Genomic DNA, 14,140 nt, shown 5'->3' on the forward strand with positions numbered 1-14,140 from the left:
ATTGTAATTATGAAAAGAGCATACATAAGTATTTATAGTAGAGAAAGTACTAACTAGCTTCCTAAACTTTCTTACTAATTAAAAGATTAAACTAGTATTACCAGTTCCACAGTTGGGCAACTACTACCAATTTTACGGCAGTTGCTCCATAAGTTAGTAACTTATTCTATTAACTAGTATTACCCGTTCCACATTTGGTCAACTACTACCAATTTTACGGCAGTTGCTCCATAAGTTAGTAACTTATTCTATTAACTAGTATTACCCTTTCCACAGTTGGTCAACTACTACCATTTTACTGCAGTTGCTCCATAAGTTAGTAACTTATTCTATTAAGTCTACCAACAATTCTCCTAAGTCAAGTTTATTAGCTCACAAAATTTATGTCCTTACTTACCTATGACACATTAATATTGTGATGTCTCACGTTCGTTGGGGAGGAGAACAAACCACCATTTACAAGGGTATGGAAACCTTTTTCTAATAGACCTGTTTTAAGTCGAAAGAGGACAATATCGGTAGACCTGTTAAAGTTTTACGAGACAAGCAACATAATTTACTTGGATACACACAAATCTCCTCTAAAAATGACCACTAAAGCCCAAAGCAAGGTCCAAAATCTTCCACCATATCAACAAGGATAGGCTTATCCACCTCCTTCCAACGTGGCACATCCTAAGTGACACTCCAAATTGTCTTCCAAAATCCCATTTCGCCACGTGTCAAAAGAAAATCCAATCATAGGATCGAAATCCCATTTGAAGCCTCACCTCCTCCCTCAGCCTGCAACTCCAAGTTTGTTCCTTTTCAATCCAAAACGCAGACAACAATGGCTTCCTTAGCAACATTAGCCGCAGTTCAGCCAGTCACCGTAAAGGGCCTTGGTGGAAGCTCCCTTGCCGGAACTAAGCTCCCTCTCAGGCCCTCTCGCCAGAGCTGCAGACCAAAAAGCTTCAAGTACCACAAATTTCTCTAATTTCTTCTTTATTTTGGTGCATATTGATTTGGAACTTCATGAAACTTGTGGGGTTTTCCCCCTTTTTGTTACTCTGTTTTCAGGGCTGGTGCTGTGGTGGCTAAGTACGGTGACAAAAGTGTTTACTTCGATTTGGAGGATTTGGGCAACACTACTGGACAGTGGGATTTGTATGGATCTGATGCTCCTTCACCATACAATTCTCTTCAGGTTTGTAGCTCATTCTCTTGCTTTAATAAAATTAGAATTATAATGAGATCTAGTTAGAGAGGGGAACGAACCATTCCTTGTAAGAGTGTGAAAACCTCTCCCTAGTAGACGTGTTTTAAAATCGTGAGGTTGTTGACGATACGTAACGGACAAAAGCAAACAATAACAGCTAGCGGTGAAGTTGAGCGGTTACAAATGGTATGAAAGTCTGGCACCGAGCGATGTGCCATCGAGTATACTAGGCCCCCAAGAGGAGTGAATTATGAGATCTCACCTCGTATGGAGAGAGTAACAAAGCATTCCATAAGGGTGTGGAAACCTCTACCTAATTTGGTGTGTTTTAAAACCGTGAGGCTGATGATAATATGTAACGAGCCAAAGCGAACAATATTCGTTAACAGTAAACTTGGGCTGTTGCAAATGGCCCTCAAGGGGGTGGATTATGTGATCTCATATCGGTTGAAGAGGGAACGAAGCATTCCTTATAAGGGCGTGGAAACCTCTCCCGAGTATGCGCATTCTATTTTTGACGATGTTACGGGCCAAAAATAAAGCATTCCTTATTTTTGGTGTATTTATAGAGCAAATTCTTTGAGACCTTTGCCGCTCCATTCACCAAGAGAGGACTGTTGCTCAAGTTCTTGCTTCTAGGCGGTGGAGCCACATTAGCTTATTACAGTGCCACTGCCCCAGATGATGTTCTTCCCATCAAGAAAGGACCTCAACTTCCACCAAAGCTTGGGCCTCGTGGCAAGATCTAATTCGCTTTCAAATCCTTTTGCAGTATGTAAATTTTCTCTCTTATCCTCCCAGTTATGTTTCAATTGAGAAATTGTTATTATGTAATGAATGTACTTTTACAAAGTGTTCTTGCCAGTTTCTTTGAAAAACTGATGAAGATATGGGTTAAAAAGACTTATTCTTTCTAACAAAATTGACTAAAACTTACCCCTGCAGAAGAACCATATTAAAAAAAGACTCCAAAACCAAATAACTTGTGCTCATCCTTCATATGTACAACAGGAATGAATTGAATGGACTTGGTAATTACAGCTCTAAAGAAAACACAGACAAAAGTAGGTTGAGCTATTAACTGTGTTGTGTTCTTCTGTTATGTGTTGTGTCAATGTCGTGCCGTGGGGCTTTTTGTCCCGCCTATGTTCTCGAGGTAAGAAACCAACTTGTTGTTGGTCGCTACGTTTTGAAGCTTTTGCACAGGCCTTGGTTCAGTTTCTGTGAACACATTTTCTGCATTCTCTGTTGGTGATTCCTTCTTTACCTCATTATCAGCAATATCCGGACCCCAATTCATGAAATCCAATAGTGTCATTGAAGTAGGTGTGTCTGCAGCACTTTGTGGCTCTTCTCCTGAGCTCACTGCGGTTTCCCGTGTCGAGTTCTTCTTACTCGATACTTGTGATGGATTTTGAGCGATGTAATCTGCATCGAGTACGTCCTCAATCCTTGACATCACTGTGAAGGCTAAGCTTTCAAGAATTCTTGAGTAACTCTCTAGAACAGCCTGTCCAACATCCTATAAAACCAAACCACTCTCCTATTAGACCAAATTTAAGAAGTCATATAATGTCTTAAACACAAGTACTTCCCAAAAAACCTGTTTTGTACCCGGTTGTATTGGATTTTGCTGATGTCTAATGCTGATTGAGGAGTGCCTGGGAAACGATGTTTGAGGATGAGTAGAATCGTTTCCGCTCGCTCCTCGAAAAGCTCTCGTTTCTCCAAGCTTACAGCTGAACCCCAAGCAGATTTTCCATCTTTCTGGTTCATTTTCCTCTTCCATATCACAATGGAAGCTTCTATTCTATCCTTGAGATCTAAGATCTTGTGCTCTGAAGATAAGTCCAATGTAGACAGAAATTGATCCGGGTCGAAGTACTCGACCGTTATGTTTCTGTACACGGAGTCTCCAAGGCTTTCCCTCCCGTTCTGCAAGTTTACATATTCAATCACAAAACCAATGAAAGATAGAGCATTTATGATATCTATAACAGCCCAATCCCAAGCCCACCGCTAGCAGATATTGTCCTATTTGGACTTTCCCATACGGGTGTCCCCTCAAGATTTTAAAACGTGTCTACTAGGGAGAGGTTTCCACACCCATATAAGGAATGTTCCGTTATCCTCTCCAACCGACGTGAAGTCAAAATTTACCTTAGGCAATAACTCTATGTAGTTTTCTGGGATCTCCATTTCTGATAGAACTTGTGCATTGATAGCCATGGCTGCTTTAAGGACTTGGTTTACACAATCCTTTTGATACTGCATAAATTTCCTTGAGTTTTCAGATAAACCATTCTCAGGAACTTTTGGAGTAGGTAGCCACCATTTGTCATCATTTCTCTTTGAAGCATTGTCTTTATTACTTGAATCTCTGGATAAGTAGTAGAACTCGGATTGGTCCTTAAAATTATCCAAACAAGCCTATACATAATGTGAAACCATTAGAAAGATTCATTAAATCTTATTAAACAGGACAAAAAGTAGAGCAAGATTAGCAGTCTTTTCCTACAATAAGCATCGCATCGAGCTTCCGCAATGCCGGGATGTTCATGTGAAGATCGTTGCGTTGTCGGGTAACCATGATCTGTTAAATCAAAGAACATGAACTGAATTATGATCTATAAATGCATTTTGAAGCTCAGAAAGAGAGAGGGAGAGAAAAAATTGCCTCCATGTTTGTTCCATCCTTGGATTTCTGTTGGGAAGGAACAAATTCAACTATGTAATCAGTGACTGATAATAGCAAGTCAATCTCTTTTCTCCACCGTGTTTTTCTCCCTTCCGACATCGGCTCGAGACGCCGTTGTTCCCCGAAAACAGAAGCTGCATAAACCATAGGATAAAGATAAAAACTTGACTCTCTAGATTCAACTACAAAACTTATCTCGATTTGCTTCCTCTAACAGCATCTAACCGAGCATAATTCAACTGATATCGTCGATATTATCGACACAAAACAGAAGATCGATACACGAACGACATACCTGCAAGATTCGTAATTGCATTCGACAATGCTAAAGCCGACGAAACACCCTTTCCTCCACCGGACATATCTTCACCCAAAAGCAACTTAGCGAACCTCTCCTTCATCTGTTCTATTTCTGATCATTTCCAAGAAGAACACACAAATTATGGCCTTTTAGTTCATACAAGACAATAAGATTAGACATCTATGCAATGAAAATGTCACAAACATCAGAATGTCAACCATATAATATAAATAATCATAATGTTACAACTCATTTTGAGAAGTCATAAACTATAGTTTATAATTTCAAAGAACAGAAAATAAAACAGACAAAAAGATGTCTGAACCTGTTGGTGGCTGATTTTTAGGCTGTTTAACTGCAGCATCATCTCTGGAGGGCTTGGATTTAGGACCTTTGTCCGGTCCATTAGCGGAGGATTTGTCCAACCCGCCGTCGTTTGGGGGATCTAATCCCTGGTTTCTGTTGGAAAACAAAACATTATTATTATTAAACTCTCCAAGCTCAAGCTTTTGGAGTGTTTTATGTTTGAAATTGAAGAATTTGGACCTGCAATTCTCTTCCTCCTGCTCCATTTCTCGTACCATTTTCAGCTTTTTGATGAATCTTTTGATAGAATAAACGAGAGAGAATAAACCAGCAATCTTGACAGACCTGAAAAAACAATGTTCATAGAAGAAGAACAAAGGAGAGCTTTTGGAAAGAGCTTAATAAAACAGAACCAAATATGTTGGTTTTGGCTTTGAATTGGAATGGGAAATGGGTAGCAGAAAGTGGGTTACATGCAGGCTTTGATGGGTAGCTGAGAGATGGCTTATGAATTGAAACAGGGAATTTGGCTATTGATGGATGGATGGCTGTGGTTTTTCTTGGGAAAGTCAAAGGCTCTTAAAACTAGGGGAAGACAGACATGCTTGCATGCCCGACCATTTTTTTTTTGTCTAAAACTCACAGCTCAGATCTGAAGAACCCAATGGTGACTTCTTGTTTTCTGTTCTATTTTGACAACATTGTACAGATTGTGTCGTTTTTTTTTCCTGGTTTTTCTGGATCTGGTTTTGCTAAATAAATACAGTTTCTGTTACCACAACTCATTTGTTTGGTTTTGGGTTGGATTAGATGGTAATTTCCTCTTTGACCCAAGTTTGAAGGGAATTTGACAAAACTTGTCCTATAATTGTGGGAGATGGAAGATGGAAGATCATACCCATATAGGTTTGAAACCCCTTGACTATTGTTATTTTATTCAACTCGATTCAAAACCCTTTTGCGAAACTTTACCGAATTTGTTGGAAATGTCACCGAAATTTATATTGATTAGATAAGAAAAGATCAACGATGTATAAGTGGAAAACAATATCTCTATTGGTATGAAGGTATGTCCAAAGTGAACAAGAATCCTCTCGTATCGAACAAAAAGGTTAAGTCTTGGAACAAAGTACCAATTTATCCGTCCAACTATGTGGCTTCATCGAGAGATTGCTCTTATTCAAGCCAGTTTCTTTGCTCGATCACATTGTGGATACATAGTGCGCCAACTAATTTCTTCTTTATTCGAAACCGGATAATTCTATCGACATGGTTAGATCTTTCACGTATCTCTATACAGTGGTATGATATTGTTTGATCACAAAAAAGCTCCGTTTTTAGAAACTAAAATAAGAAAATCAAACGATATCTACACGACTCGATACGGAAGGAGAAGGGCCTTTGAAGATAAGAAAGTTGAGAGTCTCCAAAGTGAAGTAGATGAAAGTCCCTTGAGAATGAGTGAAAAAGCTCCCAAAATTGGAACCCACCACGCATTGCCATCCCATCCCATGCCCATCATCAAACTTCTGCACAAAAATTGAACCATCATTTACACAAACAAATCCACAAAACCATGAATGAAAGATCAAACCAAGTTCTCTCTCAACTTTAGTGATAGAACTCAGCTCAGAAGTAGACAATTTCACATAATATCGACATTGAAAATCGAATATAAATGACCTTCTTGATGTGGGCAGCAATGGATTTAGAGTCATAAACATCATAAAGATCGAGAGCTTCAGAAGCAGCTTTCATGGCTTGGATCTGCAACTTGAGAGGCATGTCTGTATCAGCAATCAAAGCCTTCCCTTCCAGCATTGTTACTCTGTTTCTCTGTAGTTTAAGCTGTGTTTGAATGCTGTAAGAACCCAAGATCTGATCTTGATGAACACCCAGAAAAAGAAATCCAAATTGTAGCAGATTTGTAGAGGCGATGATAATAAATGTGGGAAGATTTTGAGTTCCAAACGTAAAGGAGGTGTGTCTGATGCAGCCTCGAGCTGGCACATTGATTGCCTTATCGTTTCATGATCTTTCTGCATTGCATTTTTTCTGTTGATGTTTGAAGAATTTGTGTATAAATTCCATTCATCCACTTTCTTTCTTTGTCTCACACGTTTTCTTGTGTTTCTTCCTTTTATTCTATTGTTGCCCACTTTTGTTGAACGAGGGGGTATGAAACAGAGTATTTTATTACATTACTTCTTTCATAGAATTTAGGCTAAATTATAAAAAATAAGAACGAGTGGTTAGACGAACACGACTCTCCACAATGGTATGATATTGTCGAGTATCTTTTATGGCTTTGCTTTGGGTTTCCCCAAAAAGTCTCAAACTAATGGAGATAGTATTATTTGATTATAAACCCGTGATCATTCCTTAAATTAGCTGATGTGGGACTTTCATCCACACGCCTCCCCTTAATTGAGGTTCGAGTCCTTTTCTTTTGGAGTCCTTTGTTTGACATTTGAGGATTCTATTGGCATCTATTGGCTTGGCTAAGTTTAGGGTATGACTCAGATACCATGTTAGACGAACACTACTCTCCAGACTGATATAATGTTGTCCACTCTGAGCATAAACTCTCGTAGCTTTGTCTTGGGTTTCTGAGAAGGCCACAAACCAATGAAGATAATATTCTTTGATTATAAACTCATGATCATTCCCCAAATCAGCAGACCCGACCTGAGACTTTCATCCACCTCCAAGAAATTTTTTTTTTTTTTTTTTTTTTAATAATATCTTTAATTTTTTAAATAAAATTCAAGAATACACTTAAATTAGATCGTTAATGTTGTTTAGTTGACATTTTTGTTTATGATGTGTGAAAAAAAAAATGATAAAAGAATATTTTGGGAAATAAAATGACCAGAGATCAAGTAACTATATTTGTGTGCCGAAATGTTATCCGAATTTCATATAAATGAGGTATTTTTAACAATTTTGTTACCTTATTTCATTTTAGATAATTAATGATATAAATCCCAACATATTTTATACATGTTTTAAAGGATAATAAAATCCATATTTTTTCATGAATTGAATGACAAATTGCAAAACGATCTTACTAACTATACATTACCACATCATGTGCTAAGGTAATTAATGACCAAAGTCATTTAAAATAGTGATCGGTGAGGGGATCAAGGTTTTGTTTTTTGTTATACGTTCATTGTCCATAGTTTTTTTGGGAACTGGTCATAAGTGTACGGCTAGATGGTTAGGGTCTCTATGTACCAGTTAGGATCGAGCTAGACGATCCTAATCTAAGACATGTCACGAGCTAATGACCCACTTTGAAAAGAAAATGGGTCCCTTCATTAACGGTATTTTTATGTGCATGTGTTGCATATCTAACTTAGACAATGTATAGCTAGTTTTTTAGGCTAGCTGTCACCCCACCAGTAGTAGGAGAGGTAAGAATTGCTACATAGAATAATTTTTTATTTGATGATAATCATATAAAGCAGAAGATATTTTTGCCATTTGCATCAAGCACGCACTTCCTTCTTGCATGGAAGCACACACTAAAATAAGAGGTAAAAGTAACTGTTTTGCTTGAGTTAACTGAGTCGTGATCTAAACATTTCATCCATACACTAAAATAATAATGGTATTTTTAATTTTTTTTAAGTGTAACGGTTTCCTCCAAAATTGATGTTACATAACAAATTTAGTCTATATTGTGTCTAAGGAGTCCTTCCAATTGATGTCTCTAACAAATTCAACATTTTTTTTTTAAAATTAATGTTACATATAATTAAATTTCAAAAGTTAAACTTTCAATTTGTTATTACCGACTTAAATATGGTTCAATTAATTTAGGTCTATATTTTCAACTTAGGTTAGAGTTAGAATTTCTCGTCTTCTTGGGTCGGTGGAAATAAAAAGAAAAATAAAAAAATTAATAATTTTTATATACAAAATTCAATTTTAGTGGCTTATATGTTAATAGATTCACAGATATTAAAAAAAATTAAAGCTCAAACCTAAATTAGTAATTCAAGGGTGATAGTCCCACTCACGTTCTACTTTAGTTTGGTTGACCTAAGGACCGACAGTTTTAATTTCAATGGCTCACTCCCGATTTCACACGTACAGCCAATCTCCCTAATCGGCTTCCCTCTTTCCATTTTCCTCTGAATTCATCCCCAATTAGCGCCATTTTTACAGTAACGAAAGAAGAAGGAAAGAACCCTCAAAAACCCCATTTCGCCTCACCTTCTGAGCTTTTCCCCAGATCCATATTCATCTTTAACTCGAATCATCATTTCCTTCCTTCAAATCCAAAAATCCATCAATTCAGAACCCATTACCATGATTCTGAGAAAACCCACTTCCAGATTCATCCTTCTCGCCTTCACCCTTCTCCTATTGTTCGGATTCTTCGCCATTGTTTACTCATCTGAGAGCAACCCAGTTGAAAATGGCGATGAAGATCTCGAGGGTCTTGAGGAATTGTTGGCATTGGATGAAGAAGAGGAAAATCAGCAGCAGGATGGGGCTAATTTGAGAACCTCAGAGGCTAAGGTATTGAGTAAAGCACAGAGGATAGTTCTTGAGCTTAGCAATGATAAGAGTGAGAGAGTAATTGAACAAAATGAGTACGTTTTGCTTCTGGGTTATGCCCCTTGGTGTGCTAGGAGTGCTGAGTTAATGCCCCATTTCGCTGAGGCAGCTAATTCACTTAGGGAATTGGGAAGCCCCATTTTAATGGCGAAGCTTGATGCCGATCGCTATCCAAAAGCGGCTTCTGCCCTCCAAATTAAGGGGTTCCCTACACTTATTCTGTTTGTTAATGGGACTTCTCAAGCTTACACTGGTGGATTCACTGCGTAAGTAGATTGGTAATGGAAATTGATCATATTATCTATTTTTATAATTGAATCCTCTCTTGATTTGTTTGAATTGGCGTTATTTTTCCATGAATTCAGGGAAGAGATTGTGATCTGGGTCCAGAAAAAGACTGGTGTGCCTGTTATAAATATAAGCTCTTTGAACGAAGCTAAAGAATTTCTTAAGAAGCACCACATGTTCGTTGTTGGTCGGTTTGAGAAATTTGAGGTTTGTTACTTCTCTGTGTACCTCGTATATGTATGTTTTCTTTTAGAGAATTTGGACAAAATAAAGAACAAACCGCAGTGCGAACACAGCTTTAAGAACATAGAACATCATGTTACAGGACCCTAGATCTTTCTACTAGCACCCTAGATCCCAAAAAGTCACTTTGAATGTTGCATTGCTTGTTTTCGGATCGAGTCAAAATAAAATCTCTGTTCCCAAGTTCTTATAACTTGGTTGTTTGATGCCAAAGGAAAGGTCCTGTCGAGGTCTTGTTTCGCCGTTTTGTGGGGCATTTGGCTTGATAGGAACGACGTTTAGGCGTTTGTTAAACAAACTCTTTATAATTATTAGCATAGCATCATTCTTTGGAATTGGGATGATATATGTATTAATCATGGAGGATCTGGTGAAGAAATGTGTTTTATTTTCTCAAGGGGCCTGCATATGAAGAATTTTTAAAAGCAGCCTCAGATGACAATGAATTCCAGTTTGTTGGGGTGAGCGACATTGAAGCTGCAAAGGTCCTCTTCCCAGATATTAAGCCCTCAAGCAATTTCCTTGGATTGGTTAAAGATGAGGAGGAAAGATATAGCGCGTACGGTGAGTTGGATCGATAGTTTAAAATTTTTATTCTGAGATAGCTTGCATGCAGCCCGGACTGATAGTTATGTGGATGTTAATATCATCTTTGCTTACTTATTGTATGTTGCAGAAGGAGGTTTTGAAAGGGAAAAGATATTGCATTTTTTGGAGCATAACAAGTTTCCATTAGTCACTAAACTGACGGAAATGAATTCTATCCGAGTTTACTCCAGCCCTGTTAAACGCCAGGTTCCCCACATTTCTCATATCTCTTTGAATTGCATCCTTTCATGTACATCTCTACATTCTTTGCATTCTGAATTTGTTTCTTTCTTTTTGGGTTTCTCATAAGTTTTTTAAGAAAAATATACTTGGATCATACGTCAGTTGGAGAGGGGGAACAAAGCATTCTTTATAGGGGTGTGGAAACCTCTTCCTAGCAAATGCGTTTTGAGGAAGCCCATAAGGGAAAAAGCCCAAATAGGACAATATTTGCCAGTGGTGGGTTTGGGTTGTTACAAATGATATTAGAGCCAAGTTACCGGGTGATGTGCCAATAAGGAGGTTGAGCCCCGAAGGGGGTGGACACCAGGCAGTGTGTTAGCGAGGACGTTGGGCCCCGAAGGTGGGTGGATTGGGAGGGTCCCACATCGGTCCCACATCGATTGGAGAGGGGAACGAGTACTAGTGAGGACGCTGGCCCCGAAAGGGGGTGGATTGTGAGATCCCACATTTGTTGGAGAGGGGAACAAAGCATTTTTATAAGGGTATGGAAACCTCTCCCTAGCAGACGCGTTTTAAAAACCTTGAGGGGAAGCTTAGAAGGGAAAACCCAAAGAGGACAATATCTAATAGCGGTGGGCTTGGTACCGTACAAAGTTAAGCAAAAGAGAGACATTTCATGTTGAGGTCAAAAGAAACTTGATGTATGTATCAAAAAGCTAGTAAAAACAGAAAGAATATACTTTGACTCTAATTATTTACTTGGAATTGTCTAATTTTCATTCACTTTGAAGGTTCTCATCTTTGCTGATGACGAAGAATTCAAGGATCTTCTCGAGCCGCTTCAGAATGTTGCGAAAAAGTTAAAGTCAAAGGTAAACAAATTATGTATTCTCTGCTTATCAAAGTTACTCATCAGTCATCACATTGTGTAGATGAATGTTGATAATACTATCTTCTTCTCAATGCAGGTGATGTTTATATCCATAGACATTGCAAATGAAAATCTCGCAAAGCCCTTCTTGTCATTATTCGGTCTCGAAGAATCAAACGGAATTGTGGTTCGTATTTTGCTTCAGCCATCCTTTTCCCAACCAAAAAATCTGGAGAGAATCGTATCATTGGCCTAATCTGTATCTCCTAGCACTTTATATTTGCTATGCATCTGTCAGGTTGCTGCTTTTGATAACGGAATGAGCTCAAAGTTTTTGTTAGAGTCAGATCCGACCCCGAGCAACATAGAGGTAAAACTATTGTTCTATATATATATATATATTCTGTGTTGAGAAAATTTGTTGTTAGGCCAGCTGATATGGTTCTGTGAATTTCCATGTTTATAGGAGTTTGGCAGAGGCCTTCATGATGGTACTCTGTCTCCTTACTTCAGATCACAGCCAATCCCAAATAATGTGAGTTCCTGTGAATATGTTTTGGATCACTTGAAGTACTTGTGAATTCCGATCGCTGTCGTTCTGATAATTGGGTTTTTGTTGTTGTTGTGAATTGAAGGAGGGAGCAAGCATTCAAGTAGTTGTTGGAAGGACATTTGATGAACTGGTTTTGAAGAATCCCAAAAATGTATTCTTGGAGGTAATGAATGAGTAATTTATGTTCATGTAATCTTGTTTGTGGGATCTTATAAGGTTTTATTATTATGAAACAGGTGCATACCCCATGGTGCATTACCTGCGAGGCAACAAGCAAGAATGTGGAGAAGTTGGCTAAGCATTTCAAAGATTTTGATAACATTGTTTTTGCCAGAATTGATGCTTCTGCAAACGAACATCCAAAGCTACAAGTCAGTCAGTCACTCACTCACTCACTCATGTTATTATCAATAATCGAATCCTAACAGTTTGGTGTCTGTTTGTGATGATGCAGGTAGATGATTATCCAACCCTCCTGTTTTACCCCGCATCTGATAAATCAAACCCGGTTAGTATTCGTACTGTGTTTTTCATTCTTCGGGTTTGTTTGGAATAACTTTCTTTAGTTCGAAGGTATAAAACCATACTACTCTGTTTTCGATTGCGCAGATAAAGGTTTCGAGCAAAGGGAGCTTGAAGGATTTGGCCAAGAACATCTCCAAACTGCTCAAGTCTGAAGAGCAGGGCAGTGGGAAAGATGAACTATAATAGGACAACAACAAAGCTTTTAGATTTGACACAGAGGCATACACCACGCTTCTTGGATTGGACTCTTTATATTATATTTACATCTTTTTAATTTATGCTCTCTTCACCATTCATCTAATACAGCACATCTTACTTTACCATTAATATGGCCTAATCTTGTTAAGTTATATATATATATATATATAAAAGAAACTTAGTTCTTCAAAATTAATTTGTGTATGCAAATGTTCATTAGCTTAGGTATTAAATTTGTTATCTGTGATTTAACTTTGCAATTAATAAATCACTTTGAAGTATCTGAGAAACTAGATTAAGAAAATGAAAAGGGTTTGTCTAAAGAAGAGAAAGTAAAGAACCAAGATTAATAAATAAAAGAAAGAAAATAATAATAATAATAATAACTCGAAAGTTCACGAAATTCGTTAGAAATTCAAGAACTCATTATCTCTATTCTCTGTGATGTGTATTCACAAAGAAGCCAGAAAAATTCAACCAGAAAATTTCCCTAACTTCCAAGTTACTCACATCAACAACAAGATCAAGAACAAGAACAAAAACTCTATTGAAAATTCAACAACAGAATTTTAACAAGAAACAAGAACAAGAAGCGGGAACAAGAACTCGATCAAAAATTGAACGACAGAATTTTAAGCAAAACCTTGGAGTAAAATAGGTTTCTCCTTCTCGGCTTCATCTCCAATCTCGAATCCTTCAAATCCGTCTACCACACAAGGCTTCCATCTCCTCATCTCCATTCCCCCAATAACGATGGCGTCTCGATCAAATTCCGGCAATGTCAATCCCATCTGCGTCGTGCAAGTCAGTCCGTCGACGGCGTCGCCCCATGGATCATAGACGCAGCCCGCGTCGAAGGGAAAAAGGGAGGCGGCCCTGGATTTCACGGTGGAGGCTACCTTGAAGAAAGATTGGCAAATTGAATTGGGAGGAGGGGCGGAATTAGCAAGGCAAGCGCCTAGGGGACGCGGAGGGAAGATTCGATCGAAGAAACGTGATTTGGATTTGCATTTTTCTATCGTAGCCATGACAGAGGGAACGAGAAACAGAAAGCCTGAATTTGGAAAATGTGGGAATGGGAATGAATTTGGAAGTTGCCCGGGTTCCTATTTATAAACTCTACAACTGTGCATCCTATATTATTTCATTTCATCGCTACATTCAAACACCTTAAATTATTTATAATCTATAAAAAGAAATACTTTTAAATAATCAAAATTATTACTATTTTATTTCAAAAATTATTCAAAATCTATTTTTGAAATAAAATGCTAACCGTTTTCATCCAAAATTATCCATAGGCGTATTTAAAAAAAAAAAAATTAAGTTGGAGGTTCTTTTAGAATGAACTACTAACGGTTTTTGTCCAAAATTATCCATCATAGGAGTATTTAAAAAAAAAAAAAAAAAAAAATTAAGTTCAGAAGATTTTTTTAGAATGAAATGCTAACGGTTTTCATCCAAAATTATCCAAGCATTTAAAAAATAAAAATTAAGTAGGAGGTTTTTTTAGAATGAGATGCTAACCGTTTTCATCCAAAATTATCCATTTTAGATTTTTTCTATTTTAGATTTTTTCTAGTGCATTGTAGCGAGACATCTTAATTATCGTTAAA

General features: G+C 37.7%; 5 protein-coding genes across 5 annotated transcripts; 2 read left to right on the top strand and 3 right to left on the bottom strand.

Annotated features, from left to right (window-relative positions):
* Positions 1 to 701: 701 nt before the first annotated feature.
* On the top strand, positions 702 to 2,099 carry LOC111791896 (photosystem I reaction center subunit VI, chloroplastic-like). Its single transcript, XM_023673409.1, has 3 exons — positions 702 to 957; positions 1,060 to 1,186; positions 1,768 to 2,099. The coding sequence occupies exons 1-3, from the start codon at positions 830 to 832 to the stop codon at positions 1,945 to 1,947; spliced, it is 435 nt and encodes a 144-aa protein (XP_023529177.1). The 5' UTR covers positions 702 to 829; the 3' UTR covers positions 1,948 to 2,099.
* On the bottom strand, positions 1,979 to 5,260 carry LOC111791897 (rop guanine nucleotide exchange factor 12-like). Its single transcript, XM_023673410.1, has 7 exons — positions 4,523 to 5,260; positions 4,192 to 4,308; positions 3,876 to 4,030; positions 3,717 to 3,791; positions 3,359 to 3,628; positions 2,813 to 3,133; positions 1,979 to 2,720 (listed from the first exon to the last, which is right to left on the bottom strand). The coding sequence occupies exons 1-7, from the start codon at positions 4,779 to 4,781 to the stop codon at positions 2,310 to 2,312; spliced, it is 1,608 nt and encodes a 535-aa protein (XP_023529178.1). The 5' UTR covers positions 4,782 to 5,260; the 3' UTR covers positions 1,979 to 2,309.
* Positions 5,261 to 5,728: 468 nt separating this feature from the next.
* Positions 5,729 to 6,429, bottom strand: LOC111791776 (dynein light chain 1, cytoplasmic-like). The gene is made up of 2 exons (XM_023673248.1): positions 6,187 to 6,429; positions 5,729 to 6,032 (listed from the first exon to the last, which is right to left on the bottom strand). Exons 1-2 carry the CDS (start codon positions 6,322 to 6,324, stop codon positions 5,862 to 5,864), a joined length of 309 nt encoding a protein of 102 aa, XP_023529016.1. The 5' UTR covers positions 6,325 to 6,429; the 3' UTR covers positions 5,729 to 5,861.
* A 2,147-nt stretch (positions 6,430 to 8,576) lies between these two features.
* On the top strand, positions 8,577 to 12,653 carry LOC111791713 (protein disulfide isomerase-like 1-6). Its single transcript, XM_023673183.1, has 12 exons — positions 8,577 to 9,341; positions 9,441 to 9,570; positions 10,005 to 10,170; positions 10,283 to 10,401; positions 11,169 to 11,249; positions 11,346 to 11,435; positions 11,547 to 11,618; positions 11,715 to 11,783; positions 11,884 to 11,964; positions 12,038 to 12,172; positions 12,256 to 12,309; positions 12,411 to 12,653. Exons 1-12 carry the CDS (start codon positions 8,824 to 8,826, stop codon positions 12,507 to 12,509), a joined length of 1,614 nt encoding a protein of 537 aa, XP_023528951.1. The 5' UTR covers positions 8,577 to 8,823; the 3' UTR covers positions 12,510 to 12,653.
* A 503-nt stretch (positions 12,654 to 13,156) lies between these two features.
* LOC111790262 lies at positions 13,157 to 13,552 on the bottom strand. The gene has a single exon (XM_023671127.1). The coding sequence runs from the start codon at positions 13,550 to 13,552 to the stop codon at positions 13,157 to 13,159; it is 396 nt and encodes a 131-aa protein (XP_023526895.1).
* Between the last annotated feature and the right edge of the window lie 588 nt (positions 13,553 to 14,140).

The sequence above is a fragment of the Cucurbita pepo genome, chromosome LG03 (genome assembly GCF_002806865.2).
Source record: "Cucurbita pepo subsp. pepo cultivar mu-cu-16 chromosome LG03, ASM280686v2, whole genome shotgun sequence".
Lineage (NCBI taxonomy): Eukaryota > Viridiplantae > Streptophyta > Magnoliopsida > Cucurbitales > Cucurbitaceae > Cucurbita > Cucurbita pepo.